At 38.1% G+C, this 19,626-nt stretch overlaps 1 protein-coding gene across 2 annotated transcripts in view; it reads left to right on the plus strand.

The window, feature by feature from the left end:
* macrod2 (mono-ADP ribosylhydrolase 2) overlaps positions 1-19,626 on the plus strand; it is a 571,390-nt gene that overhangs the window by 389,974 nt on the left and 161,790 nt on the right. For both annotated transcript variants that reach the window (XM_082154293.1, XM_082154292.1), the window contains exon 6: positions 3,817-3,938. In XM_082154293.1, the coding sequence (XP_082010419.1) occupies positions 3,817-3,938 (122 nt within the window). The remainder of the gene's footprint in view (positions 1-3,816; positions 3,939-19,626) is intronic.

The following is a 19,626-nucleotide window of genomic DNA, read 5'->3' on the forward strand; positions in this document are numbered from 1 at the left end:
GGTAACCCTTTATAATAACTGCATTTAATTAATCATTAGTTAAGCATTAGTAAACAGTTAAATCATAATTCATAAAGCAGACATTAATAAGCCGTTTATAAATACAGCTTTAAATGCTGTATTCTTGATTTATAAGGATATCTATAATGTGTTTAATAATTGTATTTTCATACTTTATTAATTATCAATTTATCATTTCTAAATGAAGTATAGCATTATTTACAAAGCAGTTATTTAGGAGTTGTCAGTGATTAATAAGATCACTTAGAAAGTGTGAGTAAATGTAGTAGATTCAGGGAGTTATAAAGCATTTAGTAGTGGTCAGTTCACTATTTTGTGAGCAAAAGTGAGGACTAGTTATGCCTAGTAAAGCATTTATAAAGGAGATTTAAAGACTCAGTTATCTTCTAAACAGAAAAAGGAAACAAACACAACACAACACAATGATAGAGAACATAGAAATATTAACAGCCTTTAAATCTCCTACATAACTAGCATAACTAGTCCTCACTTTAGATGAGCTCACAAAAAATTGTGAACTGACCTCTACTAAATGCTTTATAACTACCTGAACTACAGTAGAAATACATGTTAATAAAGCATTTATTAACACACTAAGTAACTATTACTATATGTCTGAATAATAAGTGTATGATGTATGAATGTACATTGAATTAGTTTAATCATTTACTCACACTTTCTAAGGGATCTTATGAACCACTGACAACTCCTAAATAACTGCTTTGTAAATGATGCTATACTTCATTTAGAAATGATAAATTGATCATTAATAAAGTATGAAAATACAATTATTAAACACATAGATATGCTTTTAAAACAGGAATAAAGCATTTATAACTGCATTTATATACTGCTTATTAGTGTATATTAATGCTTTATAAATGAATTAACTCTTTACTAATGCTTAACTAATGATTAATAGCGTGCAGTTATTATAAAGTGTTACTGAAGCAGTTAAACAGCAGCTCTACAGTCTCAGAGCCTCTCAAGGACAGCAGCCATTCAGACAATAGAGAAGTGTGAACGACGTGTGTTAATGGGCCACTGCAGTTCCTGCTCCAGCCTACAGGAGCGCTGCTGAGTATGGACTTAAACACACACACACATGTAAGTCCCCACTTGGTCAAAAATGTACAAAATTAACCAGAGCGTGTTTTGGCTGATTTTAACATGTTTTAAAGCATGACCAACAGGGGACTTGAAAAATGTCCCCACTTGGCTCGACGGTCCCCTGTTAGTGAGTGTGTAACGACACCAAGGTCCCCAGTTAGATAGATAGACGAGTACACACACACACACACACACCCTGGACAGCATGCTGTTCAAGCAACATTGCTGATGTAGCCCTGACCCTAGATATCACCACAGCGAGTATTGTCTTGTCTCATTGTCATTATGTGATATAAGTGTTGTAAGCCTCAAAACAGCATGTGGTACGCTGTTCTGAGTGAAGCGAAATAAATATGCCTGGATTTTGTCTCAGGAGAGTTTCCCAAAGACCCAGCATGTTTCTGTAGGTAATCCACACACAAATATTGCATTGCTATGTTGTGCACACCTTATTATCTTTAATACGCGATCAAGTGAGCTTGGCGAATTTTGTGCTTTAAGGTGACTGAATGAATAGTGTGATGGTTGTTTTCTAATTTGCATCAGCATTATTTGTGTCCCCCGTAACACTGTCTGCATGTCTTCCTTAGAATTGTCCCATTTTAAGAGAGAGAGAGAGAAACTATTGAAATGTGTCTGTCTGTGTAAACTCTGAAAGGCAGCTTGTCATTGGTGAACTGAAAAGAAAACTGGTGAGAACACATCAATAATTGACAGAGCTTTTATTCATAAAGAACAGGATTATGTAATGAGAAAAGCTCTCAGGCTCCCCCTCACACTCCCAGCTCTCATTTGCCAAACCACTAAAGATAGAAATCTTCGACTGAATAATGCAAACACGCTCCTTGTTTCCGATCCTTTCTGTACACTACACTTCTATCTATCTATCTATCTATCTATCTATCTATCTATCTATCTATCTATCTATCTATCTATCTATCTATCTATCTATCTATCTATCTATCTATCTATCTATCTATCTATCTATCTATCTATCTGTCTGTCTGTCTGTCTGTCTGTCTGTCTGTCTGTCTGTCTGTCCGTTGTTCTTTCTATTGTCTGGCTGCCTGGCTGAATTTAAGATTTTAATTTATTATAATTTTCTTAGATTTAGATGTATTTGAAAGCTACTTTTAGGGTGCACTTCTCTGTTTCTGTTTTCTCTAATTTGTCAATAGCAATGAGCCAGTACATTTATATTTAGATCAGATTTGAATTAGCAGGAAATTTCAGCTCATTCATCCTTGCGCATTTACATCATGTCTGTAAGCTAAAAAAAAAAGAAGGCCTGCAAGTGTTACTTAACATGTCAGACAACACACATATGTAATTTCAACCAAAGATGTCGATAGAGAGCCCAGAATTATGTGGTGCACCGCACCTTTAATCTTTTGTTTATTGTATTTTATGATTACTGTCACCCTTTTGTAATTTCCCCTTAATATAATAAAGTTGTAAATTAACTAGCTAGTACTGTTGTGAGAGTTAAGGTTAACAATGTGTGCCAGATTAAATTGTCTGTTCACACTGAAAGCTAAAGTGCTGTGTAACGTGACACAATAGCTGGCAATCAGAACATATTTGATTTTTAATATACAGTTATGGCCAGCATGGTTTGGACCTATGAGATTTCTGGATTGCCAGGGCTACTCAGCATGATACAGCAGGAATTGAAGCCAAGCAACTGACAAAACATCCTATCGCTTGTGGTTGCTCCTTAATAGAAGTTCAAATTTACCAGTTTTTCACATGGTTATATCTCAAATGCATAGATTAATAGAATAAAAGAAAAGAAAAATAATCTCTGAATGATGTAGAGCACTCTGTAAAAATGGAGTGTTGACTGTCTGCTGTAAAATGCTGACTGTAAAGGAAGTGAGGGCTACAAAAGCAATGTGAACAGGCCAAGCAAAGCGACCTATTTATTGTTATGAATTGCCCTCTGCCGCCCACCTTACAGGGCCTGGAGAAGTCAGGCAGGAAGGGCTACATTATTTCTCTCTCAGACTCATGCGCAGCTTCCTTTACTCCCCTGTCATCGCTGCAATGATTTAATTAAACCAGCCCGCTTCCCTCAGCCTTCTCGCCTCAGACCAGCCTCGCCACTGACTGACAACCCAACACATTACTATGCACAGGCAGCAGGAGGGCGGCTACCAGCAGATATGAATGTATGAATAGATAGGATAAAAGGATGGAGTAATTGATTTTCTATCTGCTCTTCCATTTCATTAACTGAATAAATGTACTCAATTTTGGGCAGTTTTTTTTTTTTTTTTTTGGCTTGTTCAAATCAGTCCCATTGTTCCATTGTTGGTTCTTGTCATTGTTGGCTGACTCTTGTTTATGTAGCATGATAGCGTTGCAGAAAAATAAGCTGTTTTGTACCCAGTAGGACTGGGAATGTGAAGATGCGTTCCCATGATCCTCAGCAGTTCTGAAACAGTTCTATTTGTCATTCTCTTGTACGACTTGCCTTTGAAGATCTGACAAGAAGCTTTGTTTTGTTTTGTTTGTCATGTGGGATTTGTCCTGGTGTTAAGCAGTGTCACAGTTTTAATTGGAAATTCATGTTATCTACGGTGGCATGTATTTACATTACGAATTATACACAGAGCTTTACATTTTGACAGTGTACAGACATAAACCGCTCACCTTTTTTGTTTTGTTTTTTTCTTCTCCCAGATGTGATCCATACTGTCGGCCCAATCGCCAGAGGAAATGTGGGCCAGCCCCAAAAAGATGACCTTGAATCATGCTACAAAACCTCCCTCAAGCTGATGAAGGACAATAACTTGAGATCTGTGGTGAGTTGAGCCTTTGAGACAGATTTTAGAAACAGTCCAATGTGACAGATTTGACGTTTCTTAAGACAGTGTTTTGAAATGTTGAAGTGAACAATAATAGTTTTGAAGAGGACTGTACAATGATGGTGTTGCTGTTGGACACACTCCATTGTTTGCACATTTGTATTTGATGGATGGAATGTTGCAACAACCTATGCTGCTCTTTTTTTCAGTAGGGCACAAGGGGAAAAAAATCTGATAAAGAGACAAACAGGCATTATTTTCTGTTGGTTTCCACGTGAGCTCTAGTGAATGCCCTGTCGTGACACTCTTGTTGTTGTTGCAGCAGCAGCAGCATTAATTCTCACATTTTGCATTATGAATTAGATAAAGCCAGATTATGAACCTATTTCACACTTGGGTAATTTGTTGCATGCTTTTTGTTTTGTTTTAGTCAAAGTCTTTGTCTTTTGATGAAAATATTTCTTGTCAATTTTTCATCATTTCTTATTCATTAAAATCTGCATGAAATGGAAATTCACCCTATCTATTTTCTAAATGCATTTTCTTATCTTATTGTGAATTATTCATCCATACATGTTTACTTATTTATTCAAAATTTGAATCAAAATGTCATAATTTAATCTTCCAGTAAAACATCAGACTTCTCTCTGGTGACATATGCTGGACTTTTCCAGTCATTTAGTCCACATAAACCACCTTTTTTCCCATCAACATCCAGATAGAACCAAGTCCTTGCCCTACATTTCTTTTTTTTTCTTTTTTCTTTTTGATAGTCCATTGCGCTGTACTGTATGCCACAATACAGAAGAAAAGATCTGTTGCTACTTTTCATTTTAGCCAGTTTTACTCTAAAACGGAAAAGGCATCTAATCTTAATCATTGAAAATGACATGTTGATCAATAAAGAATAATAAAAAAAAACGTTAAAAAGACGTGATCTCTGAGAGATAGTTTTCTCTGCACGCATACATAGAGTAAAGCCGCATCACAAACAGCTCGCGAGTAACAAAACTGAGTTATTTTTCGTGGATTATAGTGCTTTAATGGTCAAGAACACACAAAATAATGACAAAATTCTGGTCTTGGCTAGTATCCTCGTAAACACACTTGGTTATGCCTTACATATACATAAACAGTTGAGAAAAAAAAATTAACTGTAAAATGGATCCATGTGCTAGCTCTTTAAATACATGGGTATAATCTCCTTGGCTGAAGTCAGTACGAACATATATTGGTCCTAAACCGTTGTATTTCAATGGACAACTATGTGAGTGACGCTGTGGTGCTGCATGATTTTGAACAGCCGGAGTCGTAGCCGGTGTGTGACCCTCTTTACGCATTGTTTTTTTGTCTAAAATTTGAGGCTATTTTTTGGGGAAGGGCTCTGATAGCGATGCCATGCAAAGTGACAGAACATAATTTATGAATCATAACCCGCCAAATTGGCTAGTGTGTTGATATGCGTTACCCACCACAGTGGATTTTTTGGTCTTAGAGAATCATAAAGGCTTTGGTTTGCGTGCTAGCTTTTAAAGAACCATGCATACTGTATGTTGTATAGCCATAGAAACAGCTTGAATGGATAAGGCTCATATTTTCCGTATGACAATTATATTCAGATTGTTTCTCCGCTCTGTAAATTACCAGACAACCTCAGGCTTTAATGAAGCTGGCCAAAAACCAGCAGCTTTGGACCAGGAAGATGTAGAGTCTGATCGTGCACTGCTCCAGCTGCTGACCCTATCTCCACCATCTGGTGCACATGAGTTATGGATCTGTTTTAATCCATGGTGGCCACAACCAGAGGGGCCGTGCACAAGGCAGACCAATCAGATCCTCCATCTAGTCCAGCAGAGGCCCCTGAGAGGATCTCTCACAATTAGCCATGATGAGACAGTCTTTGCGGGACAAATCGCTAACTTCGGGACTTGATGGACCACTTTAATCACTCTGTGAGGATGGAGATGTCTGCTGTCCTCTTCATTACAAGGGTGGAATCGTGCAGTTAAGGCTGCACAAATTCCCTTTTGGCTGCGAGAAATGCACATGGCTGCCACGAGTGACTGGGAGTTAATGCTAATTAGCAATTCTGTTTACACTGTGTTATCTTATGGCGTACACAGACCTTCACTGCTGCAGCCCATGTAGAAGGTCATGAATGAGTCTGGGGTTTGGGATATATATACTGTATGTTTACTCCCAAAGCATATCCCAGAGATTCTTACAGGAATTATTATGTAGAATAAGAGAAGCCAGGAAAGGGGTCGTGCATCCTTCGCTCTATATTTCTTTCCCTAAGCAATACTTTAGTACCCGCTCTCTTACATGCACATTCCACACATGCATTTAGCTTCCCTTCTCTATTTATTTATTCAATAATTCACATTTTGACGTTAAACAGGGCTCTGGTTTTACTCTAAGGCAGGTCCGGTTCGGTGGGACATGTTTAGACAGCTGCTAAAGATTATTGTGGACATTCAGAGAAAACGCTGCTGCCCATTTTGATTGACTGATGTCTGTCCGGTGAGTTTTGCTAGCAGTTATGCTCGAGTGCGTTAGTGTATGCACATTTACCATTAGTTGCATACAGTGAAATTATAAAAATTCCCCTATTTTTATGGTCTGTGTCAGCAGCTGATTTATAGCCGAGGTTCCAGACCACTTGCCTGGTAGATTAGTGCTAAACTCGTTGGTGAATCTGTCACTTAGAAAGTCAGAGTGGAGTTTTCTAGAAAAAAAGGAACAGTTCCCCTAGTGGGATGCCGGGGTATTACAAGGAGATTTGAGACGTGAGAAAAAATGTAAAAAAAAATAAACATGTGCAACAAAAGATGGGAATTGGATGAGCTCTTGAGCTAATCCTTGTTCTTGAGAGCCCAAAGACAGCCCCTGAGGCAGAGAGAGATCTGAACATGTGCTGCGGCCCACATGTGCTGCGCAGACAAATTCCCCTTGATTATCTCAAGAGATAGGGACCCGTGAACATATTTTTAGACAGGAGGAATCCAGTGCTGAAATGTTAGTATGAGGACCCTCGCTTCCCCAACCCCCCTGTTCCTGGTAACATGAGTGCAAGTTAACTGTAAAAAAGAATATAAACATGATTGTTTTTGTGAATTACATTTAAAACTGTAATACAGTGTACTGTATTATTATTATTATTATTATTATTATTAGGCACCAAATGCTGAACTTGTAATTAAAATGCCTGACTTTTGTTTTCTTTATCATTGATTGTGTAGCATTTATATCACCATGAAAATTTTTAGACGCGTGTTATCTACAGCAAAGGTTAGAAGGTAAGCATTGATGCGCTTGTCGCTTGCCAACAAACGCTCCCACAGATTGGGATGAGTAATGTTTTACTGGAAGAGATAGCTTAGGGCACATTAGTTTAGCATGACACCTGTGTTTGCTCCGTGAAGCTGAATAAGGGATGAGCTTCATCTTCAGAAATGACAAGCTCTCGCAGCCAAGATGCTTAACCTCCAGAATGTGGTTTAACGCTTCTTGGACCAGAGGCAAGAGATGGAGGACTCTCACTCTTCGTCTCTGTCGGGTCTTGGCGTTTCTGCTCTGTTCCACATTAAGGTTGGGAAAGATCTGGAGTAAACTTAGTGAGGGTTTGAGAGCTAGTTGTGATGCCATTGTACAACATGTGGTCTGTCTGTCTGTCTGTCTGTCTGTCTATCTATCTATCTATCTATCTATCTATCTATCTATCTATCTATCTATCTATCTATCTATCTATCTATCTATCTATCTATCTGTCTGTCTGTCTATCTGTCTATCTATCTCTCTGTCTGTCTGTCTGTCTGTCTGTCTGTCTATCTATCGATCTATCTCTATCTATCTCTATCTATCTCTATCTTATCTATCTATCTATCTGTCTATCTATCTGTCTATCTGTCTGTCTGTCTGTCTGTCTGTCTATCTATCGATCTATCTCTATCTATCTATCTCTATCTATCTATCTATCTCTATCTATCTTATCTATCTATCTATCTATCTATCTATCTAGCTGTCTGTCTGTCTGTCTGTCTGTCTGTCTGTCTGTCTGTCCATGTATCGATCTATCATTCTATCTAAATTGATCGTTCTTTATGTCTGTCTGCTTTAAACTTTTTTTTAGCTTTCCTCTTTAAAAAAAAAAATATGCTGTATAATACCTTCTTACAAATCTGCATTTGTTCGCTTCCTCAATTCAATTTAGGAACTGAAATGGATTTTAAAAGGCATTCTCAATTCACTTCAGAATGACACACAACCCAGATATCTAAATGATGTCCCAGATGCCTCAAACCATATACATTCATGTAATGCATAGCTCTTATTATTCTACTTGTGCATTTGTGTTTTAAAGGAAGTGTGCTTCTGTGTGTATGTGAGAGAATGTGATTTAAACCCAGCATATCTGGTCACACCACTCCCATGTGAACCCCAAATACACACTCCCACCCCTGTGCTCTGCTCGTTTATGCGACCGAGCGAGCAATCTGTCACGTTCCCCTGGAGGCCCGTTGGAGCCACGTGTGACCGCGGCCTGGTCTGAGGACATCAGCAGAGCTAACCGCACTCCAGAAGGCCAGCATGGGGAATAGTGGGAACTGTGGCTCTGGCAAAGTACATTTACCATGCACCCATGAAGCCGCAAAATACTCTACGGCGCTGAGAACTAATAATTTACGGTGGCCCATGTCTCGATCGGCTGGCTAGATTAAAAAAAAGTGTCGCCACAAAGGCCTCTGCTTATGTGCACCATTAGCGGTAGTTGCTCATATGGGCGGTGCTGTGGTAAAATGAAAGGGACGGGTGAGTACAGATCGCAAAATCAGTCAAGATAATAAAACTGTCTGACTGGCCTGGGTGGGAGGAGTCTTGCTCTAGTGCTCTGTCAATATGTATGAGAGCAAAGAGACATTAAATGCAACACACTTTCCGGGGTATTTTGGGACAGTGGGAGCTTGGGGAAGCAGAAGAGTTTTTTTTGTAACATTGTTAATGAGAGAAGGCTTGATAACAGTTATGAAGAACAGAAAGAGAATAGAAACTCATAGCAGACAGTGTTGCTGATAAAGCATTCACACTTTGTGATTAATCAGAGTGTTAATTCTTTTCTTTTTTTTTAAAGCCTGAAGCTAGTTAGCTACAGTTCAGAAGTTGGGGGTTTATATGATTAAAAATACAGCAAAAACAGTCGTATTGTGAAATAGTATTACAGTCTAAAACTAAAAAAAAAAAATATATATATATTTTAAAATGTATTTTTTTCCTGTAATGGCAAAGCTGTCTTTTCAGCAGCCATTATTCCAGTCTTCAGTGTCACATGATCCCTCAGAATCATTCTAATATGCTGATTTGGTGCTCAAGAAACATTTTTAGAATAGAATAGAATACAATAAAATAGAAAGCCTTTATTGTCATTATACAAATGTAAAAAAATAAAAAAATAGGAAGTGCTTCCCTTGGCACAAAATAGAAATGGAAATAGAAGTTGTATAAACTGGTTCTTAAAATAAATGTAATTCATTATTTGCATTTAAAGAGACAAAATGCTCTAGCAAATTTCAGCAACATTCCAAGAATTTCCCACATTTTTATGGGAGCGACAGTGTCAGACAGTCCTTATGGTATATTTTTTTTTTTATACATGAATTTATTTGGTTAAAAAAACATTTACTCACATTTATCAAAAAAAGATTATACAGTATATGAGGATTGAAAAAGTCATAGAAAACTGGTTAATAAAACCTAGTGATATTTTTTTCTCTCTTTTTTAATAGGCTATACATTGAATCGTAGCAGAGGTTCTGTCGTTGTGCATGTGTTTGTAACTGTAGTCTCAACGGTCGACCCCTCAGAGAGCAGATCATCTCCGTAAGGACTTATTGAATGCCTAAAGCAACTTTAGGTGGATAGGTCTCTTGTCTTCATTAGCCATGCCAGCCTGTTCTCATTCCCATCCTGTAAAAACAGCCAGTCACTCCTGCGTGAGGACAACGCCATCTGGTAGCCATTCCCCACTCCAAGGCGATTCATTTTTCCCCAAACTCATAACATACCCTCCGGTCCTGACCTTTTACAAAGAGAAATAACTATGTTTACCCAAAACATCATCATCGTCTCATTTTGCATTGATTTCTTTTGTGAGTTTTTGCTCATTATATGACATTTATATGTGTTATTAAATTGCCAAACCTCTTATTTTTTTCTTTAAAGAACAAAACCACCCTACTACAAGGGCCTGTTATGAACATTTCTGGGAAACAAGTGAGATACAAAACAATGAGGGTTTTTCCCCTTACGTTTGGCCCATTAAGAATATTTGATATACCTCGAATGGCTTTGTTGGACCGCTAATAGTCCCATGAGTAACAGACCTCCTCCAGGTTTTCAAAGCCCACAAGGAACCACGAGTAGGTGCTTTCCGCAGTGCTACATCATTGAGATATTTTGGTAAATACGCATTAAACAAACTCCTGGGCGGTCTACTATCATTTTGGACAGTAACAGAGAGTTGGGCAGCATTTAGCGGCCTCTCTTTTCCCAGACAGACGTGTAATCATAGCGCTAGCTTGCTTTTAGAACCACAAATTGTTGATTGAAATACTGAAAGCCCAGCAGAATGAGTGATTGATGGTGTTGTGCGGTGAGAATGAATGTCCAGTTTTAGATAGTTTCAGAGTTTCCATTGGCTCTGTGTTGTAAGTTGTGATGATGTTTTGGCCTTCAAACCCACTTGGAGGTGCTCCTAGTGCTACCATTTCATTAAACACACCATTACATTAGTATTGTGCATGCAAAGAGAACATATGTGGGAGATAGGAAGCCCTTAGCTTATCCTGTTATGTATTCTAGGTCAAGAGAGAGACTTGGCATCTTGCATTACACAGCACAACCAGAAAAGGTTTCATTTATTCTTAAAGGGATAATTTGCATAAACAACTCTGCCATCATTTTACTCACCATCATGTTGTCCCAACCCTGTCTGTTGATAAATGTTTTAAATGTTTTTGTCCATACAATGAAAGTCTGTGTAGTCCAAAACAACATTAAACCCCAGTGGCATTTTTTAAAACATCATCTTTTGTCTTCCAAGGAAAGTCCTACAGGTTTGGAACGACATGAGGGTGAGTAAATGATGGCAGAATTTAAATTGTACTCTTCAACGGGTGCACCGAGTTAAGAGAGCTAATTCTTTGATGCAGTCATCTGACGATAGAAAATCAACTGCAGTATTATTACCGTCACTGTTTGGCAGCATTTTTTGACACCATCTCATTTACATGGTGCTTAATCGATGCATTTCGAGGGACATGAATAATTAATAACCTTGTGCGATGCATGAGGTAATTAATAATTGAACTGAATGACTTTACTCAGCATTGTACCTAAGCGCCTGTGGTGATGTTTTATTGCATGAACATGTCCAATCATGTTCCAGCTTATTGTAACAAACGACAACAGAAATCTTGTGAAAAAGATATTATAAACACTCCAAATTCAGGAATGGACCCCTGAAGAGTTTTATCACAGCATTTAAAACCTTTGTGGTGCTTCATTATTTATGCATTTAAATGTTTGCATGTAAAACCGCCACCCCATCCGTTCTCGCTTTCAGGGATTCAGCTCCCAGAGTGATTAATTAATGTACATTTATGTGCTTAACGGATCACACACCATCTTTCTCTCTAGCCCTTTCCCCCCTTCCTCTCATAAATTATTGTCACTGTACGTAAGTGGTACCGGCTTCGTTTCTGGAATAGCTGTGAGTGGCATAAAGCTTTTATTGTGGGTGTGCGCGGGCAGCCCTTAAGACCGCTAAGCAAACCGCAATAAAAGCTTGACGGTATTGAGGGGTTTATGGGTAGATCCATATAAACTCTCTTTTTTTATTCTGTGTCCACTGATCGACTTTTAATGTTCCTTTACTGGAACACGCCGGTGCTTTCTTTTGCTTGTGCATGCTAGGATATTGAACCGTGCGATGAGCTATAATGAGGGAAATTATAACTTTTTTTTTATTTCATTATTTTGCTCACACTGCTTACTACATTGCGTTAAACTTAATCAGGAAAGCTTGAGGCTCAGCCTGCCGCTTTGTTTTCCATAAGCCATATGCGTGGAGATGAGAGCTTTGGTAATGAGCAGCAGATTTGAGTCATGATGTAAAATTACTCGGCTGCGGGACCTTTTTATCTCGAAACACTCTCGTGTTTATGGTTTTAATATCCGAGCAGCTGTAATGGCGACACACTCTCCACCGGAGTTTGCGAAGAAACACGATTCCCTTCCACACTTCTGTAGTCAAGTTTGTTTCCTCTGCCCTACATAAAAACACCTGCATGCATCTAAAAGGTTAATTAGAGTGAAGCTTTATAAAGGTCACAGTGTCACTTAGTGTTGTCTTTGCTATTTATCTGATCCAGAAACACGGGCAACACTAAGCCAATTAGCTCCAATTAGGGCTGTGGCGTTCGGGTTGCCTAGCACGTATTAACGAAGAGGCCGTCTGTAATTTCCACAGTCGACCTCGCTCTGAAAGTGACAAATTTGTGAGATTGCAAAGTGGGGCACGCAGGAATTGGTGCATCCCTTGACATTTCACCCCGACCATCCAGGAACCGTCGTCAGGTTTGGTGTTGGCCTGAAATATGGAGGTATGTAAAATGTGACATTTTACTCCAGCGTTCTAATCAAGGCTGATGAAGGGGCATAGTGGGAGAAATAAAGCATGTAGCAGGCATACGGGGTGTGGCTAACTGATTACGAGCCTCAGGGAGCCATCTGTGACTGTGTACCCTTATCTTTCTTCTTTTGGAGGTAATTTTAGAAAACGTGTGGGGGGAAAGAATGGCACTCAGCTATGTGCAACAAAAGTAAAACGAAAAAAGTTTGAATTGGAAAAGTTTACGCCAGCGGACTTTATTCACCTAAATGCACTGTGCTAGGCTTTGATATGTGCTGTCTGTCAACTTGTCAAGTGAATTCTCAAAGGAGGAAACTTTTGGGATCATCTAGTGAATTTCAATTGTTTGTATTCCTCTGCCACACCACAATAGGATCGACAGCCAAGAGGTTGTCAGTGGAAAATGTTGATTAAACAGATGTTGGTCTCAGTGGCTCTGTGGGAGATGAGAATTCCACAATGAATGGATATTAATTAGACATTACTAAGGGTGGGTTTCACATTCTGAAGCAAAACAAGAGACTCCTTCTCCTTTGAGTTTCACAATGACACATGGCAGGTGGAAGAATTCTGTGTGCCAACGTGATTCCTTACGGCTCGTGTAGATACAGAGGAACCACTTGAGAATCTGTAGTTTGGATAATAGATCGCATAACATGTGGTTGTGCTGTTTAATGCAATAAGGCTTTATTCATTAAACATAATTTAAACAAAACTTAATTAAACAATTAATAGTTACTTTTGAAGTTTGTTCGGGAGTAAAACTGTAGACACTCAATTCACACTTATAAATGTTTGAATGTCATTGCGTTATATAACAAAAACTTTGAATTATGCTTTGACATGCAGATTTTTATAGTATGAACATAACATGAAGGGAAGATATTTGTTGCATATAAGTTCCAATTTTTGCTGGGTCTGCAACCCAAAATGGGTTAAAAAGATTCACATAAGGCCAAGATTCATCATAATGCAAATAATTGACTGTCAGTGAGCATGTCAAAACAAGCAATGTAATATTGCAATGTTTTGCTGAAAGTAATCTTGTATCTTGCTGGCCAAGATCAGATAATGTGCACCAGGCTTTTGAGGTAAAACCGATTGCCATTAAAAATGCAGCGTGTAAAACCCTGAGGAACTCTTTCTTAAAAGGGGGAGGATTGTTATTTACCAGAGCCCTTGTGAGAGAGGAGCACGTTTCATTCGTTAGAGACATTTGGACCTGGGATATATGAAGGTCTGTCAATGTGCGCACCGCCGCTAACACCTCCTGACAGCTTTCATCCCATGGGCGAGGCAGATTCACCCAGCTGCGAAAAGTGCAAGAAATCACCTAATCAGTTCATGCAGCCGGAGTTCTATCTTGCCGTCGTTATCACGGCCGTCAGTGTTGATTGCAGTGTGAGAGGATGGTGTGAGGTGCAAGAGGTGGTCTGTCCCTGGTGATTGTTTTAACAGATTGCTTTTCCTGTGTCAGTGGCGAGGTGGTCAGAATGAGTTCTTGTTTACATCATTACAGTTAATTAACAGGCAGAGTGGAGCAGCGGGGAGCAGGCGTCGGTGGGGCCGAACCAAACTGACACGTACAGTATATGCGCGTGCACGACATCGGTAGGGATGTCACATTTTCCCACAGTGGTGGCCGTCAGAGTTGCTCACCTCAACAAGTTATGAGTCCAGATCTGCTGCAGAGAGCCTGTCTAGATGTGAATGATTTGATTAGATAATCAAAGTGCCGTCAAGCATGCGAAAGCACGTCTTTGTCTCATACCCGTCTTCTAATTCTTCCCTCCCAGTATACGCTCTCATCATTACACTTCAACACAGCTACGCATGGGGGCATTTTCAATTTAATGCTCGCAGATGGATATTTTAATTATCATTGAATCAACCGTAATGGGGTCTACGAATCTGTGCATTCTTTATAACGCATTTAATTAAAGTTGCAGGGCATGACGTGGAACACGACACCACCACTGCATCAGACAACTGCTCGACAAGTAATGAAGGAAAAACTAGCCAATTATCTCTCACCAACAAATAAAAGGTTTAGTACTTGCTTGTTTCTGTACAAGGAATTAATGACTTCGTGTTTTTCATACTTTTTTTTCCCCCACGGATGTTTTATCCATGGCTGTATTTTAATATAGAAGTATATACTATAGAAGTTTCCAGAGCATTGTACAAAATCAGTTTCACGACCAGCCACTGTGGCCAATGGTTTTCTAAAGTTAGCCACTGAGCATTTTCACTGGCCACAATTTTGATATTGATGCCATGAGGAAAAACTGTCATATAGATACTTTTAATATTATCTCATAATTTGGCAGCAGGTATATTAGGCTGCTGTCCCTTTAAGACCTGACGTACAGATCCATTATACTGTTACACATGCGTTTTCTTTCTCAGTCTCAACCATTTAATGTGTTTACGTGAATACTCGCCAAAACCGGTATTTTGACATTATTTTGTGTGTATTTGGAATGTTGTAACAACAAAGACTTGTTGTAATGTCCAAACTTTTCACTGGTATAGTAAATTATAAATGCAGTCATTTAAACTAAGACAAACATGTGAACCTTTTACCAGAGGTGAGTGTCATCCACGCTAGCACTATGCATATAAAAACAGGTGTCTGTGGTATATTTGCACCTCCAGACTCACACAGATTGCTTTCCCGCAGAGCTGCTAAAGGCCTCAGTGGTTGCCTCACATCCTGTGACATCGCTCTCCATATGCACATTAATTTATGCCTACCACAGCCGCTGACTCAGAGAAAGGAGGAAAAAATGCACCAGGCACATCTTATTAGATTTCCTTTGTAGTCCAGATATCCAGTGTCGGACATATTTAATAACCCTCAGCTAATTATAACTGCTTGTTATAGTTTTGTGCAAATTATTTTCTGGAGGGTAATGCTGACAGGTGTGCTGAGTGATTTCTATGGCTGGCTGCCATTTTCGGTCGTGATGACAGAAATGTGGACATAGGAATGGGGTCTTGGGGAGTTTTGTTGAGGGGAGAAATAACCTGGTCTTTGTTCAGTGCTTGAGACACTGGAGCGATAAAGTACCTCAGCCTTTTTTTGGGTTGAGCAATGATGTACCAAATTAGGTTTAATCACATTACAAGGATTTTATCATGTAACTGACATTTACTCCTCAACAGTTTTCCTTTGATATTGTCTCTCAGCACGTTTGAGCATTTCATAGGGGAAAAAATAAAAGAAGGAATTCGCCATATGGCTAGATTACTCAGCATTGACACCTCTTTTCCATTTGCAGCACGTTCAACACATTTCCCAAAATAATGTCAATATTTATATAAATGTTATATAAAAAATTAAATAGTGCTTTTTTATGCAAGCAGCAGGAGGATTTAGAGTGTGAAATATCTCTTATATTTTGGTGCATTCTTGTGTGAAGCTTTCTTGTTGAAAACAAAGACCTTCTTTGAAACTAACTGAAATCCTTTGACATTTAAATTGGATTTGCACATTAATATATACAGACTTTAGGCAAATCATACATGCTACTCTTGTGTTTACTGTTCTTTCGCTCCAGGCAGGGGGACTGAACGCTTTCATTTCAAAGCAAGTGATGTTTACGCCTTTGCCGTAATTCTTTAATCACAACCGTCATCCCAGCATATCACCAGGTTTAGTGGCATTACCATCTCCCAAGGTCACTTCTAACGAAGAAGGTCTTCACTACGCCTGCAAACCATTGATTGGCTTTCAGCTTCAGTCGGGCACAAAACAAGGTCTGCTCTCACATTCATGAGGGAGCCTAGTCACATCTCAGCGGTGTTTATGAGAGACGCGGCGAACCCTAATACAGAAGATGAAGGTAGATCAGCACAATATACAAGCATGAATACCAAGAGAGGCACCACGATCCATCCTCATAAGTTGCTTGTGTATTCATAGAGTAGGTTTCATAGCTTTAACTCGGTTTTCTCTCGTCATGCATAGGGATTAGACTCAAAGTTTTCTTCAAGTTCAATGTGGTAAGGGAATAAGTTGCCTTAAAAGGAAAGTTTTGTTGTCATTTGCTCACCCTCATGTCGTTCCAAACCTGTTTGACTTTCTTTCCTCTATGGGACACAAACGGGAATTTTTTGAAGAATAGGCTGTCAAGCTCCAAAAAGCACCATACAAGTTCTCCATACGGCTCATGCAGTGTTAGGGAAGCTTCTTTAAAACTGTATGCCAAGTACAGTCAAGCCTACCATCCTAATAATATCAAATTTGGATTCGGTAAAGTGTTTTGTAAGAAGTCTCTTATGCTCACCAAGGCTGCAATTATTTGATCAAAAATACAATAAAAACAACAATATTGTGAATTTTTATATTACAATTAATATTGCAATTAGTTGTATTACAATTTTAAATAATCTTTTTCTATTTTAATATATTTTCAAATGTGATTCATTCCTGTGGTCAAAGCTGAATTTTCAGCATCATTACTTCAGTGTCACATGATCCTTCAGAAATCTTTCTAATATGCTGATTTGGTGTTTAAGAAACTTCTTTTTTTTTCCGTTGTGCAGTTTAATATTTTTGTGGAAACCTTGCTAAATTTTTTTCAGGATTCTTTGCTATAGAAAGGATTCTTTGAAATAGAAAGTTCAACAAAACAGCATTTATTTAAAATGGATTTTTTTTTTTTGTCAAAATTATAAATGTCTTTTGTGTCATAGTTGATCAGTTCAATACATCTTTGATAAATAAAATAATAATTAAAAAAAATCATTTGAAGATCAGCATCATAAATCCAGATTTTTTTAGTTATTTTTTTTATTTTTTATGTATGTACATTTATAACACTATACTTTGTATTATATTACCTTTGCATCACATTACAAAAAAAACTAGTTGATGATAACGTTGACATCTTTCTCTCTTTTGACTGCTGTTATCAATCCGACTATGATGACTTCCGCTTCTGAGAAACCCGGAAATGTGAAAAGTTTTACCCTAAAGGGACATGGTGATGGAAAAAATATGAGATGAGAGGAAAATAGTTTAGTTTTTTCCCTCGAGAAACTTTGCGTTCACTAAAAAAAAACATTGCGTTTTCTCGCAACAACTTTTGAGTCCGCTTGAAAAACGTTTGTGTTCTTTGCGAGTGAACGTAAGGTTTCTCGAGGGAATGCAAACCATTTGCAAATAATTTTTCCTCAAATATTTATTTTCTTCACCATGTCCCTTTAGGGACTCCATATAAGTTACACTAATAAGTAAACAACACACTAATTTAAATGTATAACTCAATTGTAAACATGGTGATAAATAGCTGTATTTAACTAAATATTCATTTATCTAAAAAAAATAAATAATAATGCCTTAGAGTGAGTTCCAGCAAGTCATGATTCTAATTATTTAAAGATTTAAAACGAAGAGATTTGCTATTGCAAGGCTGTGTGCACATTTTAATGTGAGAATTATTATTTTATTTTAATTTTTTGTCACAGTTCCCTGCTATTTTTAGAAACTTATTTACTAAATATTTTAGCTCTCAAATCAAATATGACACATTTAGGTTTGACATAAAAAAAATAATAATAAAAAAAACGTCACTGTCTTTCACGTGTCTCATGACAAAATGTCATTGATGTCAAAGCCCGCTTGATGCATCGAACTGCATTATATTTGACTTGAAAGCTACAGCAGAGGTCAACATTTTCATTGAAAGAAAGTAGCATGGGCAACAAGCCCTCTTCGGTTTGTGTGCAAATCACAGATGAAGTCAATGTAAAAATCGAATCATCTGTGACTACATGAGAGTGCCCGTTATTTCTTTTCTAGGTTGATCTGAACTCTAAGATGGTTGTAATGTTATATTTATGTCCTCTGTCACCATAACTCCCTCATAAAATGGCGAGCCTTGTACCAGTTATTTAGCATATAATGAGATTCTAATATGTGACATTGAGCTCAAAATAGATCCTAGATTATAGATATTGGTCTTTTTTGGCTCTCTGCTCGTTAACAGACTGACAGCCCTTGAAGTGAATCTGTGCTCTTGCTCTTTAGAGGTAATTAAAAATTATATGGCGCATTTCCATTAATCTGTCATCTAGTGCCCTGCTGATGAGTTCTTGGTGTAGTTTGACAGGTTAACCATTCGTCTCTCTGTCAGACAGTGACCTGGAATTGTAAATGTAAATGTCTCCGGTACGTTGTTTGGTCCTTTTTAACCACATCATTGGTGTAGATTCAGTTCTATTGATTCATCTCTTTCTATTCATACAGAATCAATTTGTTGTATAAATTTGTCTAATTGTAGCAAGACGAGTATATAAAACAAATGTATGGTGTTCCTTAAAGGGAATGTCATTTCTTATGTTAAGTTTCCACTACGTGCAGGTCAGAGGATAGAGACTTCTGTGACACATTTCTAAAGTAAAGCTTGTGATCTGTGAAGTGTAAAACCATCAAATGTGACAATGATTATATTAGCTTATAATTGTGGCCAGGAAGTCTTGCAGAGAGAGACATATAGGCATCGTACTGCTTGTAATAAATGAGCTGAACGTTCCAGGTCCTTCACTGCCATCCGCTGACCAGAGTCATTGTCTGAGGTGTCTTGTGGCCTGTGGGGAAACAGCATTTCTGCTGTCCTTACCTAATGAGGCAAGTGAGTTCAGACAGCGAGGTGATGATTTGCCTTCTGTTTTGCTGCTTTTATTTGATGTATTTATTTGTATTTTAAACGTTGCCGCCTTGGTGCTGAAGCTAATGTACTGTATAAAGTGAAAAGAGAAATGGCCTGTTAGTGATTACGTGAAATGTTGATAGTCCTCTATTTTAAAAATGGAAGAAAGAAAAAATAAAGAAATGTTTTTTTTTTTTCTTATAAGAAATCAAAAACAACTGTCATCTTATAATAATACTAGTATTTTAGGGATTTGAGCAGAGTACTGTCACACCCAACAAACAAAATAGCAAGACAAATTACACAGATATGGATGTTTCTTCAAATGCAGTTTATT

The sequence above is a fragment of the Leuciscus leuciscus genome, assembly GCF_965113295.1.
Source record: "Leuciscus leuciscus genome assembly, chromosome: 22".
NCBI lineage: Eukaryota > Metazoa > Chordata > Actinopteri > Cypriniformes > Leuciscidae > Leuciscus > Leuciscus leuciscus.